This window comes from Zonotrichia albicollis, chromosome 3 (genome assembly GCF_047830755.1).
Source record: "Zonotrichia albicollis isolate bZonAlb1 chromosome 3, bZonAlb1.hap1, whole genome shotgun sequence".
NCBI lineage: Eukaryota > Metazoa > Chordata > Aves > Passeriformes > Passerellidae > Zonotrichia > Zonotrichia albicollis.
In genome coordinates, this window is record NC_133821.1 from 82739491 (window position 1) to 82764579 (window position 25089).

At 39.5% G+C, this 25089-nt stretch overlaps 1 protein-coding gene across 4 annotated transcripts in view; it reads right to left on the reverse strand.

The window, feature by feature from the left end:
• The window catches only part of KLHL29 (kelch like family member 29), a 388622-nt gene that overhangs the window by 69117 nt on the left and 294416 nt on the right, over positions 1–25089 (reverse strand). For all 4 annotated transcript variants that reach the window (XM_074538031.1, XM_014265655.3, XM_005485101.4 and 1 more), the window contains one exon: positions 2222–2360. In XM_074538031.1, coding sequence (XP_074394132.1) covers positions 2222–2360 — 139 coding nt within the window. The remainder of the gene's footprint in view (positions 1–2221; positions 2361–25089) is intronic.

Below are 25089 nucleotides of genomic sequence, written 5' to 3' on the forward strand. Positions count from 1 at the left end.
GTATCTGTAAACATTCTAACTCTATGAACTATAATGATTGTGTATTATTAAGGGCATGATCCCACAAAAAATTGAGTGCCTCCTGCAATCTGAGCCCTTGACTTCCATGGGGTTTCATAAAAGACAAGGCTTTACACTGCAAATATCCTACAAAAAGCAAGTCTTTATAAATTCCACCCCATAGCCCCGAGTTTATTGTCTCGCAAAGACACATTTGCTCAGTTTACAGGTGAATATTTAGTTTTCTCACCTGACAGTTTTGCAAACTCAACTTGACATCAAGCTGTATTTTTTCTTATTCAAGCATCATCATCAGTAATAAAGGCATTTTTGCCTTGGATACACCTGTGCAACTCCATTAGCCTCCATCAAGGTTACATGTGTGCAGCTGAGGTTATAGATGGAAAGCAACTGGGATGGAGAGACCTGATGGTGGACACAAACTGACCTCTGGAATATTTATTGCTGCTGATGATGTGAAAGAAGGCAAAAAGTGGTGAGTTTAGCAAACAGTCTAAACCTTCCACTATTTTTTTCTTGTAATGCATGCAAGCCTTATGTGGGCAGCTAAAAGACAATACATGCTAAAAACCAGGCTTTTGCTTTCACAAAATCTAGGAATTTAATTTTTATATTGTTTTCACTAAGTTCATAACAGAGCAGTGTTCAATCTAACGTATACCTCCATTTAAATAACTAAATAAAAAAGCAGCAACACTCGTCAGTGTGCTTCTAGAAATAGATGCTGCCTGGTGACTTCTGCACACAAGCAGATGTCTTCACAACAAAATCCAAATGACAGTCTTTGGACAGTCAGTGATTTTGTTTCTCTAAGTTGGTTCTATAATTTTTCTTTTCCTGTAGACTCTACTCCTTATTACCCTGAAAAGCATATACTGTAGCCTTAACGATTAAATAATAATGAGCAGACAGAAGAGAAAGGACAGGAGAGATCTGGCATAGCTACTGCTAGCAATCATTAGATTTACAGAGGGGAAAAGACATGCTTCCTAGCCCAACATATTTTTTATGAATAATTGATAAGGCAGTCAGTTCAGTTATATCATAGAAATGTAATATATATCCATAATTATAGAACCAGCTTTGTGCAAAAGGACACAATACACTGAAAGGAGATATCAGCCAATATGCCATCCTGAAATAAAATACAGTCACTATTGTGTTAGTTGGCAAAATTTAAATACAGGATTTGAAGCAAGCAAAATGTTCTTTAATCCCATTTTTTAGCACAGTCCAGGCTCAGTCTGCTCAGGAAAATACTGCAAGGCAAAATCAGCAGCTGCATTAATTTGCTGATGATTGAGAGAAAAATGAAAGTTATCCTCGTGGTTTTTTTTCTCCCTACTTGCTACTCTAACTTACTAATAATACCAGAGTACCAAATTATTCCTATGCAAGTATATGAAGCATACAAATTGAAAAATCAATGTAATGGAAAAAAAAGATTATCATGCACTGTTTAGAATCAATCAGCTAGAAACAGAGGGGAGAAAATGCGAAGGTGGAGACATGATGTTTAGAAAATGTACATACTGTACCTACCCTAAGCTGAAGTGTTTGTGTGAAAAAGCTACTGTTAGTCCAACATGCAGACCGAGCTACATTTTGACCACAAAATCATCTTATTTCCGATTATTTTCTAGAGAAATTAATCAGTTTTTTCTTCTTTTAAAAGTCCCCAAATAATAAAAATATCAATCCCTTTGCCCATAAAAGCCACACAAAAGCATGTAACAAAGATTTCAGGGTGAAGGGATTACAGTACTCCAAATGCTTTATTTGCACGATGTCTCAGCACCGTTCACCTGAATGCTGATGGCTTTCTGCAGCCTGAAGCACAGACTTTTGTCGTGTGTGACAGAGTCCCTTGCAAACACTGACAGCAGTAGTTTTTAGTTGTGGACTGAATCACCATTAACAGAGGAGTTTAAATCTTAGATCTCTCAGTGGTGGAACACTGTCTTCGGCCAAAACCAGCCTCTCCTCATCAGAAATAATTACACTGTACGAGTCAGATGTGTAACAAATGGATCTGAGCCTCATTTTGGAAATACATTCAGAGGAGGTGGAAAGAATGGCTACTGGCTCTGTGACAGGAGATTCAATCTTCATAAACCTGCAAGAGAGGGGAGGAAAAAAAAGCGACACAAATGCGCCCTACAAAAGAACAGAGCAGATCACAGCTGGAAGGAAGGCAAACCTTTTAATCAGGTCCTTGAAATACAAGCTGCAGGAAGCTAGAACATTTTGGTGGACTTCAAACTCTTTGCCTTCAACAATAATTTTCAGGTCTGTAAACTCTTTCGCTCTGCGTTGCTGGTTCAACTCCTTCAACATTTCTGCAGAACAGAGAAGACAGACAGTGCCAGGGTTCCCATTAAGAGTTTTTTATTTTTACTTTTTACTTTTCATTTTTTTTGTAAAGAAGTAGAGAAACAGGAAACAATTGATATTTTTGTTGGTAAGATTGGCTCAACACAGACAGAAGTTACGAACATAACATATTAAAATAAAAAGAAAAAGAAAAAAGCAGGAACCAGTAGGTCTAAACAACTGAAATATATATACACAGAAAAAAAAAAGCAAAAACAATTCCTAAATTTTGAAGGGTTAAAAATGAAAATAAAATATTTCAGCATTAGCAAATCAGAAACACAGAGAATGCATTATCACAAAAAAGTTAAAATAATTTGTTAAAATCAAAACCAAGAGCTAATGAATTTCTATCCAAATGGAAATAAGTTTTGAACATACCAGAATAATATTAGTAAAAATGGTATTATGATGCAATATGAACTGGATATGGGTCAAAATAATAAAACCACAAGACCTGCAAAAATAACTTTTCCTTAACATAGTAAAAATGTGTTAAGCCTCTCAGTTAACATAAAAAATAGCACTTCTAAATAATATATAAATTACAGTGCATAAAAAAATTAGCTAAATTATCAATGCACCTTTCAATATACCTCAGCTATATAGACTACAATTGTATAGGTTTCAGAATTAGCTTTAAAGCATCCTTATGATAAAAAGAAATCTCATGCAGAGAATAAATTACTCCCTTTTATAGCAATTCCTATTTTTTGCACTCCAAGGATTTTTACCATCACAGCATTTTTATTTTTTAGCCTTCAATGGCTTCATTTACAGCAACAATCAACTTTCACACATCATGAAAGAATCATAATGATTAAAATAACCTATGAAAGTGTTTCCATCCTGCAATAAAGCACCTACCTTGCGTGATGTCTCCTTTTATAGAGCCTATTGGTGCTAATGGAATGAAAAGATAGCATGCCACGTCTCCATGTGGGGATGTGAACTACTAGGCAACCTACATGTTTTATATGCTGCCTGGACTTTTAAGGCTAAGACTTCTCTCCAACTTTGCAGACTAAAGTGGCTATCAAGATGAATAATATACTTTTCACCTGGGCAATAGCCTGGTGGTTCAGAAGCCAGTGATCAAGATGACAGAAGAGCTGATTTTAAATACTAAAGGACTTTGGGTTTATTTTATGTTTGCAATAGGTCAAGGTTCTCATTTCCTCAGTGTAACACCCTGAACACATTCCTCTTCAGACAGATCTGTAAATCAACAACAGTTCCTTACATGGAGTCCTTACATGAAGTAAAAGGGACCTCAAGGGTCTGTAACTCTAACTGTGCTCAAAGCCATTGACAGGCTTGAGCAAGAGCTGCCAAAACATTGCCAAAGGGTCTCATGCTTAAACCCAGACCCAAATAATCCCTGTTTTCCCCTGCTTCGCCAAGGAAACTCAACAGGAATAATTTCAGTCAAGCACTACTGTTTAATGACACAAAAGCATGCAAATATACAACTGTTTCATGAAAAGGAATTGAAGCTCTCCCAAGCCTCAACATCTGTGGTGCATATTTTTCAGGCCTAAGTAAATAAATGTCACCTTGCACATTTATGTCTATTTAATGGAAACACAGTAGTGTCTGAAAGGCTAATTATTCTATGCTGAAATGGGTCAGTGCTCTCCAGAGAGCAAGCAGATCATTAGAGAGGGCACAGAAATAACAGCAGGCTTTTGTCAGATCTATAATGGGGGAAAATAAACCACTTTGTCCTGTGGGTGCTGTAGCAGGGACTATTTTTAACAAATTCAGCTGAGGTAAAGCACAATGATACATTTTGAGCAAAACCTAAGATGGGATCGGAATGTTCACTCTGGTGCAGGGGAGTCTCAGGCTTTTGCTGCAGGTGTGATGCCTGAAGTCTCACTGCACAAGGAACACTTTGGGCCTCAGCTAAAGATCAAGCATGGCTTGGGCACAAGGGGTGTTGTACTTGACTGAGGTCTCTGGTTTCACAGGACCAGCAGCAGGTGCTTTATGAGTTGCATATATTTATGGAGGAAGCATTTTTCTGTCCCTTTTCACATATGAACAATTTCCCCCCCCATTCTCTGTCGTGGTCCATTTTCCCACTTTCATTTACAGCAAGGACATTTTCCTCACATCAATTTTCTATCATTTCATGTCTTAAAGACTGTTACTTTTCCCTCTAAACTTTCTGATACTCTCTCCCCTTTTTCAAATTTACCCAACCAGTGTCCTTGACCCCCATTTGCACTTTTCCTAAGTTCCTATTCAAGTTCTATTTCTCTTGTATCTGTGACTTTAGAACCTTCCTTGCAGAGGCCTTTCAGGACAAGGGCTCCATCCATGACTAAGTCATACAGGTCTAAGATTACTCTTACAAAGGGTCAATCTCCACCTCACCTCATTCCATCTCCCTCTTTTAAAGCTCATGATCAATTATTACAGTGTTCAAAGGGCATAACTGTATGAATAGCAACTGCACAGATGGATCCTGTGAGAGGAGAGGAGAGGAGAGGAGAGGAGAGGAGAGGAGAGGAGAGGAGAGGAGAGGAGAGGAGAGGAGAGGAGAGGAGAGGAGAGGAGAGGAGAGGAGAGGAGGAGAGGAGAGGAGAGGAGAGGAGAGGAGAGGAGAGGAGAGGAGAGGAGAGGAGAGGAGAGGAGAGGAGAGGAGAGGAGAGGAGAGGAGAGGAGAGGAGAGGAGAGGAGAGGAGAGGAGAGGAGAGGAGAGGAGAGGAGAGGAGAGGAGAGGAGAGGAGAGGAGAGGAGAGGAGAGGAGAGGAGAGGAGAGGAGAGGAGAGGAGAGGAGAGGAGAGGAGAGGAGAGGAGAGGAGAGGAGAGGAGAGGAGAGGAGAGGAGAGGAGAGGAGAGGAGAGGAGAGGAGAGGAGAGGAGAGGAGAGGAGAGGAGAGGAGAGGAGAGGAGAGGAGAGGAGAGGAGAGGAGAGGAGAGGAGAGGAGAGGAGAGGAGAGGAGAGGAGAGGAGAGGAGAGGAGAGGAGAGGAGAGGAGAGGAGAGGAGAGGAGAGGAGTAGTACTCTTGAATGGGCTGGGGGTTTTAGGAAGTGAGCTCAGGGTAAGGAGATCAGTACAGACCATCCCTGAACTACTGACTGTGGCCAAGATTACTGAAAAACAAGACACAAAGCTCAGCCACAATACCTATTGATGCTGTGCTCTCTGTGCTGTTTCCACTATTGTGAGAGCTGGTTTGAGCATCTAATTCCCCAAGCTGCTCCCACAGGTAATGGGCTCATTATTTGGACTTGCTGAGCACCCTTTAATTACACTCAGTCCTGGGCACAGCTTCCATCTATGCTCTTTACACACTTGAATGTGCTTTATGCTGCATGGATTCATTACGGGATGCAAACCAGAAAACAGGTCTGGAGCAGTGAAGCAATTTGGCTCACAAAAACCCAGAAATCAGAATAAGTTCTAATCAGAAACCAAAGTTCCTCTTCTCCCAACAGATACTTGCAAGCTGTGATTTCCTCCTTGTTCCCCTAAATTGCTATAGTGCTGCCCACAGAGAGATGACTATGAACTGTCCTGAATTTTTGCAGCTCAGTATCTGAACTAGAAAGAGGAGAGGCAGGTGGAGAGCAGAAGGAAGTCAGGAGACCGCATTGATTTATCGATCTTCCTCGCTCAGGCTCCTTTGTATTACTAAATAACTAGCAGGCATTAGTATTGGACACAAGGTTGTATCAGAATGGGCCCTCATTCTCAGAGAATTTGTAATGCTCACACTGTGCTTAGCCAGGCATTAATGATTTATGAGGACTCAGGATGAGTTGCAAAACAAATTTTTTCACCAGGTAATAATGCCTGCCGATGAGTTGTAAAAGAAGAGGCAACACAGTGCAGTCCTGGCAGTGAAAAATGACCTCAGCTGTCTCCTGCCAGGCCCTCTTCTGGGCTCCTCCTAATTTTCAGCATTTCCTCAAACAAATGGAATTTCCTGAAACCTTCAAAAAGGGATGTGCTGGGAATTTCCTACTGGATTGTTTATTCCTCTCACTTCTTTGTTCTAATGAACTTTATTTTCTTTGTTTGTTTTTTTTCCCCCTCATTTGACTATTTGTTTTATTAAGAGATCTAGGCAAAAATGAAGTGTAAGGACAGTTAAGGTGCAGAGTTTCAGCAAGATGAGCACTGATGCTTCTCCTCAGGGAATCACAGCCACTGCTCTACCCTAGTGCAAGGGATTTTTCCTTCCTGACAGGCGCGCACACACACACACACACACACTGGAATGAGATTTCGAAACCAAGCCAGTCCTTTCTGTCCCCTCCTTCCCTAGTGATGCTAAATCATTCTCAGTGAGAGACTGGTTGAATACTTTCTTCATAAAGAGCTGCAGAAGAGACCCTCCAAAATTACATGAGCTACGTAGTGGCTGAACCTGAAGGGGACTTAACCTGAAACCTGCAACTGAACATCTCTGTGGAGCAATTTCTGTCTTGCCATTATCATTGCTTGGGGGCATTTAATATAATTATATTGAGAGTCCCAGAGACATTATAGGTCAGAAGGTTTTAAGTACTTTCCTCAGGTCAGAAACAGAGTCAGGAAGAACTCAGAAGTTTTGATTCTTGGTCCCTAGCTTAAGCCATCATACCACATCTTACCCTCTTAATTAACGGACAAATTACAAATTAAACTAAAGAGCCCACAAGCTTTGGATCAAATACAGGACCAAGCACAACTGTGTAATAGTGCAGATCAAATAAAGGGAAAAGAAATTATATAGTGAGCATTTAAAAAAAAATCTATAATCAGAAATAAAAAATTAACAAGGAACTTATTCCCAAAGTTTATTTATTCAGTATTTCAAGCACAGTGAAGACTAGATACTTAAAGACCCTCTCTAATGCAGATTCCCATGGAACAATGGAAGCTCTCAGGTTTCTCTGCATTTTTAATAAAGTACTCTTTACTTAAATTCTAGTAGATAAAGCTTTAAAAGAGTGCAGCAAGAACTAAAATATAATGAGCTACAAAATATGGAAGAATGATTTTTACAAATAGCTTTTAAAACAATTTACTTGGGAAAACTAACCTTCTATAAAACTGCAAAGGGTAATTGATGAAACATCACTAATTATTCTAGTGAGGAACGTGCAAGAGACCAATGCTTGCTCACACAGCCTCATGCTTTCATGACTGGGACAGAAAACGTGGGAAAGCCAAGAAAAGTTACCAGGAAGAAAATCCAATTACCTTCTTCTCTTAATAAGTATGGAGATTAATTCCCAAGGTTATGCTCTAGTTATGCAAAACAAAAATTTTAACCATTAAGCGCCAGCACTGCCCACGCTTGCTTATTTTTATAGTGGTAGAGTAGGGACAGATACAAGAAACTAAATCATGAAGCAGAAGATCTAGAAGCCAAACAGGAGCTGTGAGTGACAGGCAGGAATTTACCATGGCGAACTCTTCCCATGCGAACCACACAAGAACTCAGGATTTTTTGCCCCTTTGACAAGTCCTTCTCATCACAACATCCACAGACACACAGAGAACCCCAAAGCCTGCAGAGAACCCCAAAAACTTACTGAATACACCCTTGTGCTGTTGATACATGGCTTGGAGCAGCTGCAGAGAGGTAACAGCTCCATGCCCAGCAGCCTCATTAGGCCAGGCTGATGAAGTTAAGCAGACAGACTTGGCACTGCCGTGGCTGATGTTGCTCTCCACTCCTCCAGACACCCTGGCCTGGCAGACCAGGATGAACATCATCCACCCCTCAAGGTATCCCAAGATGTTCAGCATGAGGGTTAGTTATTTCCCAGCTGACAAATACAAAAATCAGCTACATCATATTCCCTGTGATGTGAAAACAAGCACACACCTCTGGAGAACAGCTTTTTACTTGGGACTTAGGGTAAGGAATAGGTCCTTTAATCTTTTTTGGCCTGAAAGGAAAAGTGAAAGGGAAATGAGTGAAGCTTGGTGAGAATCACTATCAGATGAGGATGTTACAGGTCATAGAATAGCCTGAGTTGGAAGGGATCCACATAGACCATTGAGTCTAACTCCTGAGCCTGCACAGGACAGCCCCAAGAACCACACCATGGGCCTGAGAGCATTGTCTGAACATTTCCTCAGCTCTGTCAGGCTTGGTGCTGTGACCACTGCCCTGGGAAGCCTGTTCCAGTGCTCAACCACCCTCTGGGGAAGAACCCCTGTGATCTTCAGTTTCCTTCCTGGACCCTGAAGATTATACATCCAGTTACCTGGAGCCTGTCTCAGGCACAACCCAACCAGTTCTGTGTGCTTGGACATGTAGGATGTTCTGTCTCTCCCCAGGGATTCCCAAGGCAGATTAAATGATTAGCTGGGACCAGACAGTCATTTCTTTTTTTTTTTTTTTCTTTTTTTTTTCTTTTTTGCAGAAGGTGAGAACTAATCTGTTGCAGATAAATACTTCCACTGTTTTTTTCTCTTATTAGATCTGAATTTCAGTTGAACTCCTTTTCCAAGAGCAGAAGGAGAAGGGGCGTAAGAAAGCTGGGACTGCCTGTGCAAGGATCCTTTATGGGAGAGATGGGGGAGGCAGACAAACTGAAGCACTCTCACTCTGTACTGTACTGCACTGCAAAGAGCCAGGGCTGCTAAAGGCTTGGGATGGAGTTGCAAGATACTGTCACATGATACTGGTGTGCCCAATCCTCCTCTCCCAGTCTCTATTCATTATGGAGTTTCCACAGGACACCACCCTGCACCCAAGGCACGTGAAAATGCTCGACTGGTTCTGGATATCTCCTGCACATTTTGCTTTCCCAAGCCCTTAAGCCAGATAAAAAGAACTGAGAAAAGCTCAATACTAAACACGAGCATGGCAAGGCTGTGCCCTGACGAGCCTGTGCTAGCCAGCCACACACCCTGGTGAAGATGGAGCATATGCTGATGGAGAGGTATCACTGCTGGCACAGCTACACCAGCCCCTGAACAAAGGCAATGAGAGTCATCTTCTGCTGGGTTTTGTCAGCACAGCAATGTGAAATGCAAGGTGTGAAGCTGTCATACTCCAAGCTGGTACAGCCACGGCAGTAGGACTTTGTAGTGCAGACCAACCTGTCTAGATCTTGGCTGTGCTGACACTGTTAGACACCTGTGCTGCTAAAGAAAACAGTAACAGATGCTGGAGAGTTGGAAAATATTTTTAAATCCTGTTAAACAACACGTATGTGGTTGCATATGATAATTCTACTCAAAGGATTGTTGGCAATGAGATGCCCTGTTGTGCTAAATAATTTTTTTTGTTCACATAGGCAAATTCTTCTCACCTTATGATGAGAAAGGGTCAGTAAAGTCAGCTGTGGTGATTATTCACTTGAGGAAGACAACTGCAGCCCTATGTGTAAATGGAACCTTTCTAAACATACTAAAAATTCAGGGAAGTCACCATATCATGTTTTGAAACTAATTTTCAGGCTATTATCATCACTGGAACTGACATTAGGAGGTACTTCAAGGCTGCCTTCACATATTACACAGTTGATATTCCCCTCCATTAGACCACAGAACTATTTCAACATACTTTCTGATTATATTCAGAGACGAACTACACCCTTAATCTCTAGGGGGAAAAAAAGCGCTTTAAATGCAACTTTGGAGATTTTGGTACCAGAGTTATGCATTAAAATAATAAAAAAAAAGGAGTTCTAGGGGCTAGAATACCTTTGCTGCTTTGATTTATGAGGTAAAGTCTTTTATGGTATCCATGCCTGCTAATTTACAATCAAACAGGGTTACAAATGCACAGTGAGCATATGTGAGCGGGTTTGAAAATGAACTGCATTTATATTACATATATGAATGCAAAGAATGAGAAAAGAATATGGTGACAATTTGATCTCTCTAATTTTCCAACACACACTGTGATCTATGTAAGGAAAGGCAGCAAGACCAAAGGACCAAGCATAAAAATACCCACTGAGATGTTGAGATAAAGATGTAGCTTCCTATATCAGGATTTGCTGGGGTTTTTTTTCAGGATTCACCCCTGAATAAATACAAAGTTGGCTGCGGCGTGTTCTATATTGGCCAAGGCAAACAAAGCCCAGGAGATCCCAGCAAACTGCCAGTCTGGTCCCTTCTCCACATATAACATGCCACTATGTCAGTTAGCACTGTAACTTGATTTCCAGGCAGACAATAATTTTCTCTGGAGACAAAATGAGAGAGACAGGCAGAAAGAGAAGGAAAAAAAAAACCCAAAATCTGTGAGCACTGGAAATGCAGAATAGCCCAAATTCAAAGGGAAATTTAGTTCTGATTGTTTTATTTACCAGGAGGCAGACCTGACTATCAATCCAGGCTTAAGGGAAGGCTAAAATATTTATTACTATGTGGTCTGGGATGGATTCAGTATTATCCTAATTGCTTGTAGCAGAAGACAAAGGGATAGCTTTTGGACCTTTTTGATCTCTGTATGTAGTACAAGGCATTAGCTAAATGCTTCCCAGTTTTGAAGGCTTTGAACAAGCAGCACCCATCTGTGAAACTGATGGTGTGATCACCAACAGTCTCTTGACACAGCAGCACCAGTGAAACACTGACCAGCTTTGGTGCCAGTTGTGTGTTAACAACAGCCACAGGCACATCGGCACCACCAGCCAGCAAAAAAACCATGCATGCTCCAAAAGAAAAAAAAAAAGAAGAAAAAAAAAAGACAGGCTTCTGAAAACAAATCAGTGATGTATCCAGAGTAAATTGCATCTATTAGAGCAAAAAACCCCAACCCCCAAGATGCCACAGCTCTGAGGTATAACACCTGACAATCAAAGACTTCAAAGCACTTAGCATACATTAATTAGCAAGGACCAGGCTGCTCCTCTGCCCATTTAAACAAAGCAGAGCTGCCCAGCTGCAACAGGGGTATCGCTTAGGCTTTTCATGGAATGTATGTAAGTGTAATCAACATAAATCTTTGAAATACATTTTTACTAGACAGTGGTAATGCACATATTTTCTAACATTCACATACTGCTGTACAGGATGCCTAATGAAAGCAAATAAAAGCATTCAAATCTTGGGCACTGAAATTTCACCCTTTCAGAAGATATTATACATCACCTATAAATAACAAAGCATTAAATCTCAGTATTTAGGCCTACATACTCTGTGGATGGTTTACTACCAGGCATGTGTTATGCACTGGGTTAAATGCATGTGACAGTATTTCTTGGTCCAGTGGACATATCATATCATAGAGAACTGTTTTTTTGGTGTGTCCCCACAAATAAGTCTTAGTGATTCATTACACTATCAGAACAGATAAGTGTAATCAAATACTGCAAAACAATTTTTAAAAAAATAAAAAAAAAAGAGAAAAAATGCTCTCTGTCAAATCTAGGCCCTCCCTGGGGTATTCTGCAATCCAACAACTCCACTTCAGCAACTGGTTCCCTGCTGCGTAGCTTCAGCAGCTGTGGGGGGCTGCAATCATGACTACAGAAGTTGTTGTAGTAGTTAAATATAGGGCTGTTAACTTACCTAAGAATCATAAATTACTACAGGTTTGGAAAAAAATTATAAATAAGCTAGATTTTGGACCCCCTTGAGCTTTAAGAACATGGTATTTTATGTTTAAAAAGCCATAATTTGTGTCGTCAAGATTTTGTCTGAACATCATTCTACTTACAATAATTTCAAATCTCTACATCCTATCTGTCCTGAAGATGTGAAAAACTTTATAATTGTCTTTTTCTCGCCTACATTTTAAAGCACTGTAAAGTTTTCAAAGTCTAACAGTATTGCAGCTGTTTATGAAACGTTTTGCAAAATGTCCTTCTCACTTCTGCCTAAGTAACGATTTCCTGTGATAGGGTAAAATCTTGATTTTTAAGCCTTTATTTTAAGCAAACTTCTTGAAATGTATTTCTGTTGTTATTAAATATTTTTGTATAAATCCTAGTAAAATCACTTTAGTATCCATGCCTGAGCAGGGGGTTTGTACAGTATGGCAAGAGAATATGAGCCATAACTAGCTGATAATGTAAGAAACCATTTAACTGCAAATGTTGTTTCTATTCATAGAGAATTAAATTATCAGGATGTGCTTAAGTAGCTGCCTTACCAAACTCAGAATTAAAAAAAAAAAAAGAAACACTTTTAAGAAGTAGGTTGAGATTAAAGGACACAGATTTATTTAATGAGTATTAAAATTTATGGGCTCTCTAAGAATTAAGCAAGCTTATAAAGACTATTTTGAGAGCTGAATGGCTTTCACATAATGAAGATGGTTGATAAGACTCGGCTAAAACATTTCAGAAACAAACGAAAACAAAGGAACACCTCAGAAAACATGGTGATTAAGTCAAAATTTCAACTGCGAAGGCAATATACAAATTTCACAATCATTTCATAATCCGAAAATGCTACTCAAACCAACCCGCAAAGGTGCTGAACCTATGAAAGGATGACAACAGGCAATTTTGAATCTAGACAAGCATGAAAGACGCATGTTTTTCTCCTTCTGTGTAGTTATGGCAACAGAGAGATATAAAACCCCTCCTAACTGAATAAGGGCTTTTTTCCTCTCTCTGCTCCCATCCGCAACTTTACAGCTGTCACCACAAGTCATCCCGCTCGCTCCGGCACGCCAGCAGGCAGCGAGCCGGCATCTGAGGCGAGCACAGAACAAAAGAGGCTGCAACACAGCTCCAGTTCAAATGACAGCCTCACCAGGGCTCCAGCCCGCACTGGGAAGACAAAGTTATAAAGTTTCACAAAAGAATTGAAGTGAATTTCTTCTCTGGATGTCCTAGTGGGAAATCAAAGATCTATTTTAATTTAAGGTACTTGTGGCTTTTCTCGCTAATGACCGAAATATCTAGAACAAGAGCTGCCCAACAGTAGTTTGCAGGTTTACAGGGGCCCATAAAGCCACTTGCACTGATCTGAAAAGCCACATACACAGGAAAGCATTTACTGTTTCCACTTTTGAATGTGGGCATTAAAAATGTGGAGGGCTGGGTGGTATCTTTTAAAACAATTGTTGAAACCATGAGGATTCTGGATAGAGCTTTAGGCAAACAGAAAATAACAGGATTTAATTTAAATAGAAGATTCTTGATGGGGATTTATAGACGTTCATCCATGGGCTACTTCACAGATCTGTGACACACAAAACCAGGACCTACAACCAAGTTAGAGGAGGGTTTCCTCTGAGGTCCTCACAAAGGGCAGCTTTAAACTCAGTGATAAAAGCTCCAAAAAGGAACATACAGGACTGGAAATGAAATAACAACCACTTATTGTCTGTGGCCTTTTGAATTTTTATTTTGCATTCCTCAGGAACAGAACAGTTAGTGATCATTTACTTTGTCTTCAATGCTACGTTGCCCTATGACACGATAGAATCTGGTGTCTCTAATCAGTGTGTGCTGAGTGTCTGAACCAGTTTCAGGGGAGGTAATTATACATTCATTCCTTTTTTCTCATGTCTCCAAACCACACACACACACAATGAAAATGGTGGTACTTTTACTTAAGTATGTAGCAATACATTTTATGCGTACAAATTACCAACCTTGGGAACAACCTCATTAAAAATCTATGGCTAAACTTCAAGGGCTTTGTGATTCCACCTCTCGTGTACTTGCCCTCCCCACTCTGACAGCAGAAGGCCAACATGTATTGAAGAAGAACAAACATCTACCTGTGCAAAAGCTGCCCTTTATGTTTCACATGAAATGTCAATATTTCAAAAGCTGGTTTTGTCTTTCCAAGTACCTGTGACCCTTTCAGTGGACTGAAGATTTCATGGACAGAGTTTTAAAAATGAAAATAGTTCTCAATTTGTTTTTTTTTTCCCTTTGTATGTACATTTTTACTTTGCTGTAGAAAATGTCATTAACAGTGACAATATGGCACAACTGTCAAGTCTCACAGTGCTGACGTCTTTAGGTTAGTTTGGAAATGGTTTTCCTAGGTCATTATTTTTAATTAATACAATGAATTAGTACATTTTTATTCAAAATGTCAAACTGTTTTAATCATAACACAAATATGAAACATTGACCTAGAAAATAGGACATTTTTATAGTACTAAATAGCAACAACATAATTAAAAGCATGACATTCTAAAATGAAAATAGTGTATTTGACCATTTTACATCTTAATGAACTATCATATCAACTTGCTATTTAAATTTCATTAAACTGGATAACAAATATAAAATACGTTTTGAAACAACATCATTTCTCATAACAAATTCTGGAAATATGTACCTTGTTAATGATGGTTAAATGACTTTTCTAATTAGTGTGGTTTGGGAAAAACTGATTAAAATGGCATTTTACAGGAAAAAATAGTTTCAAGGACAATTTATTTCACTGAAGACACTGTCAATACGCCATGAAGCAGACCTACTTCACCATAATCAGAGCTTGCTTCAGCTGTGTGGCTGTGCAGTGTCTTGTGGAGTTAAACTGACACAAAGCCTTTTAAAGTGACACCGAGTATTTCCCAGTTCTAAACCAGCACATTCCTTCAACCCAGAGCAGATTCTGGTCCCCACGGCTGTACTGTGTAATAATTACAGTAATAGACACACACACTTGCAATACCACCAAAGAAACACTGTTTCTTGATTTCCTGACTTTTAATGTTAATTTTCTAGTCAACTTAACTTGTCTTGGCTTTTGTTTAGTCTTTCTCTTTTTCTTTAACTGTTACACTTTTATTCTGCAGCTCCTTCTTATACACTTGTGATTTTCTCCTAGCAATAATTTTAAAGGTAGTAATATATCATTGAGAATGTGATTAAGATAATTCAGTGCATTCCTAAGGACACCAAATTGCTCAGTTGAAGTGTAATTTGGGTAGGCTGCAACTTATTTTTAAAGATTCATAATGCTGTAAATGTAAAATAAAACTGAAGGTGAAGCAGCACGTCTGGGGTCCTTGTCTGCAAGAACTCTGAGAAATGAAAAAAACCCAACAAAACCACAGAAAATGTAGATTAACATTTTCAAAATGCCTAAATAACATCTGAGTCTGGGACTTAACAGCTCTTGAAAATTTAACCTATCTGTAATATGTCATAGAGACAAATAATGATTTCTCTTGAAATAATAGGATCAAACTGCTTTTGACTAACCAAAGTAATGTCAGAGGTTAAAAAGATAGAGCAGGAAGGCAAGAACCTACTCTGTAAAACAGCCATTCATCAGAGCTTCAAATCTCTGCTTGTTCTCTAGGGAACAGCAATGTCAACTTCACATAAAAGCAAGACCCAAGTCCCCCTTTGAAGGGGATATATAATTCTTGTGTTAATCACACAAATTTTACATCATTTTCACAACAATCTTTAATACTAATTCAAGTAAAAGAAGTCAAAGTTCAGAACTCTGGAAGTTTGGAAGTGCAAACTCTAGCTATTCTTATGCTTTTGTTCCTTTGTAGTTGATGGACCCAAGAAATAATTCAAACCATTATTTTGTGGTTCTTAGTATTCATCGTATAAATGAGAAAAAATTATAGAACTCCTTAAAAACAACTGTACAGTACTGAATAGAGCTTCAGGAAGGAAAAAAAGGACATTCAATCAAGGACTCAATTTGAATCTACTTGAGGTGCAATCTTTTCAAGTTCTATTTAAAAGCAAAAAGATAATATGGTTGCTGTGCACCCACTTATTTGGGGGTGCACTGAAACAATGCCTTCCTTTTACCCAAAAGTTAGGAAGCCACAAAGATTTCCAGTATGATGAACTTTTTGAAAAAGTTGGTTTTTTTTAATAACTAGCAAGCTAGCTGCTATAGATTTGTTTGGTATCTACTGACAAACAAGGCTGCTGACTATATTTTTGGGCTACTTTCTTTTATTTTTCTTGGAAGAAGAAGGCCAAGTAGACTTAGAGGCAAAATTCAGATGAACAAAGCTAGGAGTAAACCTAGTGAAAAGACATCTTGGAGCAGAATAACCATAAATAAAGTAAAACTGTAAAGCAAGAAAAAAAAAAAAAAAAGGAAAAAAGAGAGGACATGGAGTTTTGAAGGCTTGTGCCAAGCCATAGAAAAAGGAAGGTATGCTTTTAAGCACCAAAGGTAGAGGTCAACACTATAAGGAAAACCTGACTCTATTAACTCTGCAAAGCATAGCTGTTTCAGGACTGTGCCAGTGGCGAAATCAGACAGAAAATGATCAAAGACACTGTTATATGTTGTAAAAAAAATATACTACCTCACATACACATAGTAAAAATGATCCAGGAACATTAACAGCAGTTATTCTGGAGTTAAACCCTAGTGGACTAGCTAACTCTAAAATAATGCAACTGTTAGAGATCTTTAGAAGTTACGGAACTTGCTAAGTGACAGGTATGATGAGAGAAACCCTCTGCTACTTTGGACCTTCCTCAAAGAGACGCTTTTCCTCCCATGAAAACAGAGTTATAACTATGCAGATGTGGCAGATGTTAGTATATGAATATTTATAAATCCAGAGGATATTTTGTTCTACCTCACCAAGCATGTTAATATTTGAATAGATTAATCAAAGCACTGAGTTCACAAAACAAACTGCCCCCTCACCTCCTCCGAGATGGAAGTGGTTTCTACTCTGGATGTGATGCTTGAGGTGCTCAGCCCCAGAGCTGTGCCTGTATCACCTCACGGGGCACTTGCAGACCTTGGAAGGGAGTGTCATGCCCTGTCATGCCCTGGCTCCTTTGGAAATCCAGCGTTGCTGCCCTATAATTTCCAAAGGAGCCAGGGCATGACAGAACCACAGCCCAACACAGAGTGGTGGTGTGTGGGCTGAACTCAGGCTGGTCTGGTGGAGCTGTGCCTGAGCTTACAGCTCATCTCTCTGGGAATGACTTCCAGTGTCCCCAACAGATCACAGGATAACTAGCCTGAACTAGGACCTGTAACAACAAAGGCCTCATGGCACAGTACAGCACAGTTTGACCCAGTATCTTCAGTCTCCTTGAACTCAATTGCAGTAAGTCACCTCCCTGGCACCTAAAGCCAAGCACTACACATGGCCCCATGCATTGGACATGATGAGTTGGGTGGAAACTTCACCACTAAATCTGAAATGCATTCTTTTCATGGAACTATAAAAAAATTAGGGTTTGCATGAATAGTAGCAGCACAATAAAACATTTTTATCAAGAACTGAACCAAGTTTCTTTTATAGAAACGTTATGTATGTGGCCACACACACATGGAAGGCACTGACGTTACTGTGGGAGGAATCAAAATGGCATTAAAGCAAGACTACATCTCAAATTGCTTTTCATGCTTTAAAAGCCAGCAGAGGAGAACAATGTTCTCTACCTGCCTATTCATTTCTACTAGACTGGAAAGTAACACACCTTTTGCCATTTTATCAATTTCATATGTATTTTGTACACCCATTTTCAAGTTTATAATTTCACACATACACTATACATGCACTGGCAATACATAGTGTTAACTCTGTCTTATTTTCCAGTATTAATGGTATCCCATGTGGATCAATGTTTTTAGTAAGAAGAATCACAGTGGTCCTCGAGTGATGGAAAAATAATGGCATTATCCATATTAAAATATTTTTCTTTTTTTTTTTAATGAGAAGGGGGCTATTTGTGGAAAATCTGGAAAAAAATAAGAAAAACATCTGAGTAGGCTGTCTTTTCTCAAGGCTGTGAAAAGCTAGAAAGATCTTTGATGTGTCAGCTTTGACAGTTGTTTCAGTCCACCTCTGTTGGCACTGCAGCAGACGGCTGAGGATGTGCTTGCTCTCCTCACCAGTCCCTCAGGCAGAGGACAGGAGAGCACTCCTCAAAATACTGCTTATTAAAATTAAATTAAGATAAACACACTTGCATACTTTTACAGAGGGTACATATTTTGGGCTGAAATTTATCAAATCCACATTTAGATGTGTAAAAGGCATTTGGCCTTCATTTTGCTCTCTAGGCTCTTTCTGCAGACAGAAACAGGCTGCTCCAGTGGGAGAGTCTTCTTGCTTCCTTGGACATCTGTTTCAGCACATCTGGGTTTCCCTCAGGACTGTCCATCTAAGTACAAAGGAGGGAGAGCTGATGAGATTTGACTACCTGTCCACATTTTTCAATTCCTTTGATCCCCCTGGGTTGATGCTCATCTACCAAAAGGCAGAGATAGCTGGGGGCTGCCCCCATTGCTCCCAGTGGCCAGGGAGCACCCAGGACAGGAGCTACTGGCATGAAAGACACCATGCACATGCTGGCAGCTGATTAGGACAAAAAAGAGTTCTCCTGGTCTTGGGAAAATCAGCAGGTGATTTTTCACTATTTGGGAAGTCACTGTGAGAAATTGAAGAGGCTTCTGAAGCCATAAATGCTCTGAAAGAAAAAGAATGTGAACTGAATGCAAAGAGACAAATGGCAATCAAATAGAAAGAGGAAGAAATTTAGGGTTTATTTAAGACAACCAAGCTGTTGAACTGGGCATAACTGATGTGGAAAACTGTTATCACCCAAAGGTTGGATGACTGCTTTTGAATGGTGGTTACATAAAAGCAAACCTTAATGGGTATTGTTTGGCTCCTGGCCTGTTCTACTGTAACTTTCATTACAAAATTGCCGTTCAAGGCCTAGGAATAGTTCTCATCCAAGATCACACTGGAGAAATAGACTAGTAATTCATATATCCATAGAGACTGAAAAACTGCAGTAGCATTTCAAGGAGAGGTGAGAGCTAGGTATGGATAGAAAGCCATTTATTGTTTTGAAAGTATTCAGGAATGGTTGTCTTTAATCTGAGCTACTTCTGCCAAAAAATAGTAATCTGAATGAGCACTAAAGGAAAGACAACTTAAGACTTTGATCTCCTTACATGTTTGTGCCACCCCATTCCTTGATGGCTTTCCCATCCCCTCACACATGCTACTGGCTGATTTTCTTAGGAGCTGTTGCTCATCCCTTTCACAGTTGGACTGCTACCCCAGAGCTGCAGACTGAGCTGGCACCATAGCCCTTCCTGAGACATTTAGGACAAGTAGAACTATTTTAAGATGAAAGAAGATAGATTTAGATTGGATATCAGGAGGAAATTATTTGCTGTGAAGGTTGGTGAGATTGGTAAAATTATTTACTGGCACAGGCTACCCAGGGAGGTCGTTGACACCCCATCCGTGGAAGTGTTGAAGGCCAGGTTGGATGGGGCTTTGAGCAACCTGGTGTGGTGGAAGGTTCCCTGCCCACGGCAGGGGATGGAAGGAGACAATTTTTAACGTCCTTTCCGACCCAAAGCATTCTATGGTTCTGTGATTTCCAGGACAGGCACAGGGCAACTTCTGTCACCTCATTTGATGGATTTGATGGTGAAGTTGACAAATGACCTGTTCACTCTAGCTCTGGAAGTCCAAATGCGTCCTACACGTTTTTGATCAGCAAAGCAAGTTGTCTCTGTGCCTCAGAAACCACCATACATCATTTGGAACACTGAGAGCCCCAGCCAGTCCAGGACTTAGCACACTCCAGCTTTACCCTGCAACCCGAATCTCCTAGCTGACAATGAAATGCTTTGCTGCTGCTCTGCCAGGACGTAATTTTCCCTTCCACCCAGCAACTGGCATGAAGGCATTTGAAATTCTACTGCAGCCCTGACAGGTGCCCAAAGCCTTTCAAGGCCAGCAGAAAGAAAAGACAGAGAGGGACTGAAAGAAAGACAGAAAGAGTATGCAAGGATGGGGAAACTACACTGAATTAGAGTTAATTAAACCCAAGCTTTGACAATGTTTAAATAACAGGATTCTACACCTAGCCCTGGAATGCCTCTATGAGCTGTCATTTAATTTAAAAGAGCACAATAGCTAAATGTCAGTCTCCAGGCAGATCTTTTGCATCTTTCTGATACTGTATTAAAAAGTTATTATAAAGCAGAAGTTCAGGATCTTTTTTTTCAGAGTTTGATAATAGCCTTCTCAAACTTCCCATCGCAAACACTCAATACAGTATTTGTTCCTATGAAACCAGAAGGAGAGTTATCCTGGATAGCTCTAGGAAACCAAAAACCAAAATCTCAAAATCTGCTCAGCTAAATCTCAGTCTAATCTGAATGTAATAAGAGGAGAGTATTTTCCTAGCAAGACAAATCATCTACTAGTAAAATGCTCCTACAATAAAATCAGTTTATAAAAAGATCTGAATCATCCTCCATTTGTAAAACATTTGATCAAAACTTAATGAATATTGTATTGCATGTTTTTAAAGAATAGTGTTAATACTCATTCAGGCTTTCATTTTTGACCTGCTTTAAGAAGGATGGCATTAATTTTCCCATATCCTATTCAGTGATGGTTCCGGATCTCTTTTAACTGCTAGTTTTCAAAACTGTTTTCTCAGCTTGAATTTATTTGAATTAGCATTTCTAATAGAAATTGAAACAAACAGAAATTGAGTACCATATTTTAATATAAATGTCAATAAAGAAATATTTCACATTTTAAGCTACTTTCTTGAAAATTGTGTATCTTCAATGATATTGGGCTATTATTTCTTCAGTAATTAAACATCTGAAAATACACTATATTAATAACTTTTAAAAATAATTAATCTCATATAACTCACAAGAACTCAAAAGCAGAAACATGTAAAGTTATAAAAATTCTCAAATCAGTGTACAGGAGCTATATGAAAGAAAAATATTTAGTCTCTCAATAATGATCTTAGTATATTAAGAACAGCCCTATGCAGTCTTGATGACAAACATGACACAGCTATTTGAATATGTTTTTGATGCAATAACTAAAATAAAGTCACAGAGGTAATCCTTGGTAAAGGCTGCAGTTTAGAAGAGATGGTACTTTAGAAGCTCCTGACTCTCAAAAAATAGAAAAGAACCATATTTTGCACTAGTCAGCTAGAAATACCACATTGGTGGGTGCCCTCCAGATATGAAATAGAGAATGTCAGCTGAGCTTAAAGTACAGACAAAAGAAACAGGATACCTGAGTTCAGTCAGGACAAGCAGAAATGACATTGCCAAGGAGAAGATTCAAGTTGCCTGAGGACTCAGGTGGACACAAGCTCTAGTATAACACAGAAAGTGTGTGCATCAGCACTACCTGAGAATGGAGCACCCAAAAACTCACTGGGGATTTTGCTTCTGAGGCTGCAGCTCCCTGACACCAACCCTTCTGCTCTCATTCCCAAGTCCCTGCCCAAACCAGAACAATATGGTGAGGCCCTGTCCCAGGGCCAGAGGAGCAAAGTCAGGGAGAAACCTCTCTAAACACAATGAATGATCAATTTCTGGCTGAATACTGGAGACTGCTTCCGAAGACAGGACAGGCTGAAAAAGCAAGACTTCTGCAATGGTTGTTTTTGATATTATTAAAATACTAGCAGAAATCAGTCAAATTAAGTGAATCTGCAGATTGCCTGAGGCAATACAGGCTGAATTTCACCCTTCCAGAATCCATTTAAGTGCATGGATAAGACTCCCTTCCTTTTGGAGGCTGTCAAATGTTAAATAAATGATGGGTTGAAATAGAGAGTGCTCTTTGTGGGAGAGTGCAGCAGCGAACGCTTAGCAGTTCTCCCTCTCCTGCATACCTGAAAGAACTTCAGTGTTGTACTATAATATGATGGGGTCACTGACACACAACATTATTCCCACTGCGAACCACAGAGCTGAGCAAAAGGTGCCAGGAAATCAAATACTGTGATACAGGACAAATGACATTTCTAAAGACAACAAATAACTCTTTCTTTCAATCTGGTGGGAGCAGAAGCAGAAAGGGACAACACACTGGGAAAAACACAGGAAATGAGAAAAGCCTGGGCTATTAATAGTTTCAGTACAAATTAAAACAGCACAGAGAGAAATATTTTTTCCCCTCTGTTGGGCTCTACTGCCCTACTAAAAATCTTATCCCTTTAAGCAGTAACCTTCATGGATCCTAACATGGGTCTAGATTTGCTTGTGTGCCTCTCTCTTGCTGAGAAATCTGTCCTTCCTAATTAATTCTAGAGCAGTGACAAAAACCTTGTTGATCCGACCAGACAAATTCTGGCAAGTAAAAAAATTCAGAAGTGTAACTATGAACATGCCGACTGCTGAGAGATGGGGATGATAATAGCACTGTTGATAACAATAAAAGGGACATAGGGAAGGATGAGAACTTAATTTTTGGCCATGTTCTATTTAAAGCAACTACAAAAGACATCGAAAAGAGATGTCAGAGGCAGACACTCTGACAAGACATCTAAGAGGAGATGTCAAAGAGGTAAGGGGCTGCTTACAGAGATTTCAGTACCCAGCTGAAGCAATACAATCTTCCTTCTGGACTGTCTCCCCAGAGACTGAATATAGGTGTAATGATAAGGAAGTTTTCTTTATATTAATTGAGGAGGCAGGACAGCTCAAAAGTATCTTGACATTATGTATTTTTCTTGCAAAACGTCATGTTAGGAAGTGTGTTGCCATCAGGAGCAAGTACTCTTTCCCTTTTCTTGAGGGAAAATATGCAGCGGTTCTGTGGTTTATTTTCGTCAGACAGACTATTGGAAATGCTTCAGTGATTTACTATTTATGCTTTAAACAAAAAAGAAAAATTTCCATCTCTTTACATCTTTGAACCTTGGATCAGTTGTGCTTGGTCTGTCCTCTGCAGTCTGTTACAGCATTGTAAGATTCATGCTCAAATACAGGTCCTTAGGATCACAGCCTAGATCTCCTTCCTCTCTGCTTCTTCCCCATCAGAGGCATTGTGGCTGTTGTAACTTGAATATTGTCCACATTTCAGATGACTCTTCATTTTAATTTATTGACATGATATCTTTTTTGTTTAAAAACAAATGCATGAATACCACCACCCTCTGCTGCTCTTTCAGGTCACCATATGGCTATCAATTTCTAAATTTCTCTCCTGCTCTCTATCAGTCTTCACCCATCTGAGATGATTTTAATATTGATTGATGAGGAGAGTGAGACTAGGGCATGGATATGAGGGAAGAACATTGAAGAGGCTGTTTGTGAATCTCACTGTACTGCAAGAAGCCTTCATCTGCAAGAGACTCAGGAAGGCCTTGACTGTAACAGAGACTGAGTTCCAGGACTATCAGTGGTTTTTGGGTTTGTTTCTCAGAGTTAGATAATTTGTAGTGACTGGCGCCTTTGTGCATATTTGACTAGTACCTTTTGGGAAGATTTAGAATATTTCTTGCCTCTATTTACTCTGGAATGAAGATTAGTCTGTTCCCAGGATGAAGCCAATGCCTTCAAAAAGTGCAGGTCAAGCTCTTCCTGCACAGGAGGCGCTGATATAACCTCATGCCAGTGCCTGGGTGCAGACCAAACTGATAAGCAACAGTACCAGGAACAGTGACAAGAAAAGCAAATGTATGTCCCAGAAGATGAGCAGTCAGGGATACAGAGCTACCTCTCACACGTGACTACATTCTGGGGAATCTCCCTTGCATTACAGAGACTTTGTGTGTCCTTCATACACCTCAGGAAATAACAACTTACTTTCCTATCTCCAGAAGAGTTTTTATGTATACTTTCAGTTTGCCCTATCATATTTCTACTGTCTTGATCCTTCCAAGCAAAATGTTGATGCCTTCTGGACTGTTCTACAATGACAGTGCAAACAGGAAGAACAAGTTTCTTAGAAAATCCAAGGAAGGTACTGCTACTCTCTGTTCTTCACTTGGTACAGTGAGAAAACCCTGTGATGCCCACTCAGCTGCTCTAACAGAGTTTTCCATATTGTACAATGTACAGCACATGATTTTTACAATAAAATGGTCTTTATTTTCAAATACCATTTAAAAATTAAAAATATGCACCCATTTAGCACAGATTCTGTTACTAACCATAGGAATATGCAGCACATTGGGGAGCACCAAACCACAAAGAACCTTTTTTGTGTTTTTTCTTTTCAGTAATTCTCCAGTTGCAACACAGAATTCAGTATTTCAGAAAATGCAAATGCTGCTGAATTAGTGGTTCTGTGGCACTGAAACACCCCCTGAGCAGTATAACAGAGACAGCCCCCCACAAAGACATTTTCAGTAACTAACTATGTTTTACTGTAAAGGAGTTATAAAAGATGCACTGCTTGGATTCTAGTCTTTGCTAATAATATCCAATATATATGAAGAGAATGAAACGTTTAAACTCAGGGATGGGGGATTAAAGGATATCCATGATGAATGAGCTGTAGAGCTGAAGAGAATTTGTTGTACATCCTGACCAATATAGCAGTGAAAGTAATCAATCCATTACCTCTCTACTGAGAGAAATGGAGGAGAGATAAGAGGATAATGAATGCCAGGCACAATACTGATAAGAAAGACACTTAAAATGACCAGCGAGAATATATTCCATAGTTAATAGTGCTGACAAAAACAGTGACAAAGTAATAATTTATTCATGGAATAAGAGCCATTCCTGTGAAAATCAAGGTAGCATTTTAAATTAAGGCAACTATTGAAATCAGACCAGTCTTATTAACCAGTAGCCATAAATGAAGTATTGTAGGAAAGAATACTTTTAAGGGCTTATTTTGCCATTAACACATGGGCTAAATTGCAAAATCCTGTTACTTACAAATGCAGATTTTTTTTTTCTCCACCAAACCCTTCTGGCTTTTTCCTTAACCCTTTTCTTTAATGTAATAAAAATTCATATGAAGCTCTGCATATTCACATGCAGCTTGAATGGCTAATGCTTTTGCCCATGCTGACATGGCCTCATCTCGGAATCTTCTGAGAGGCT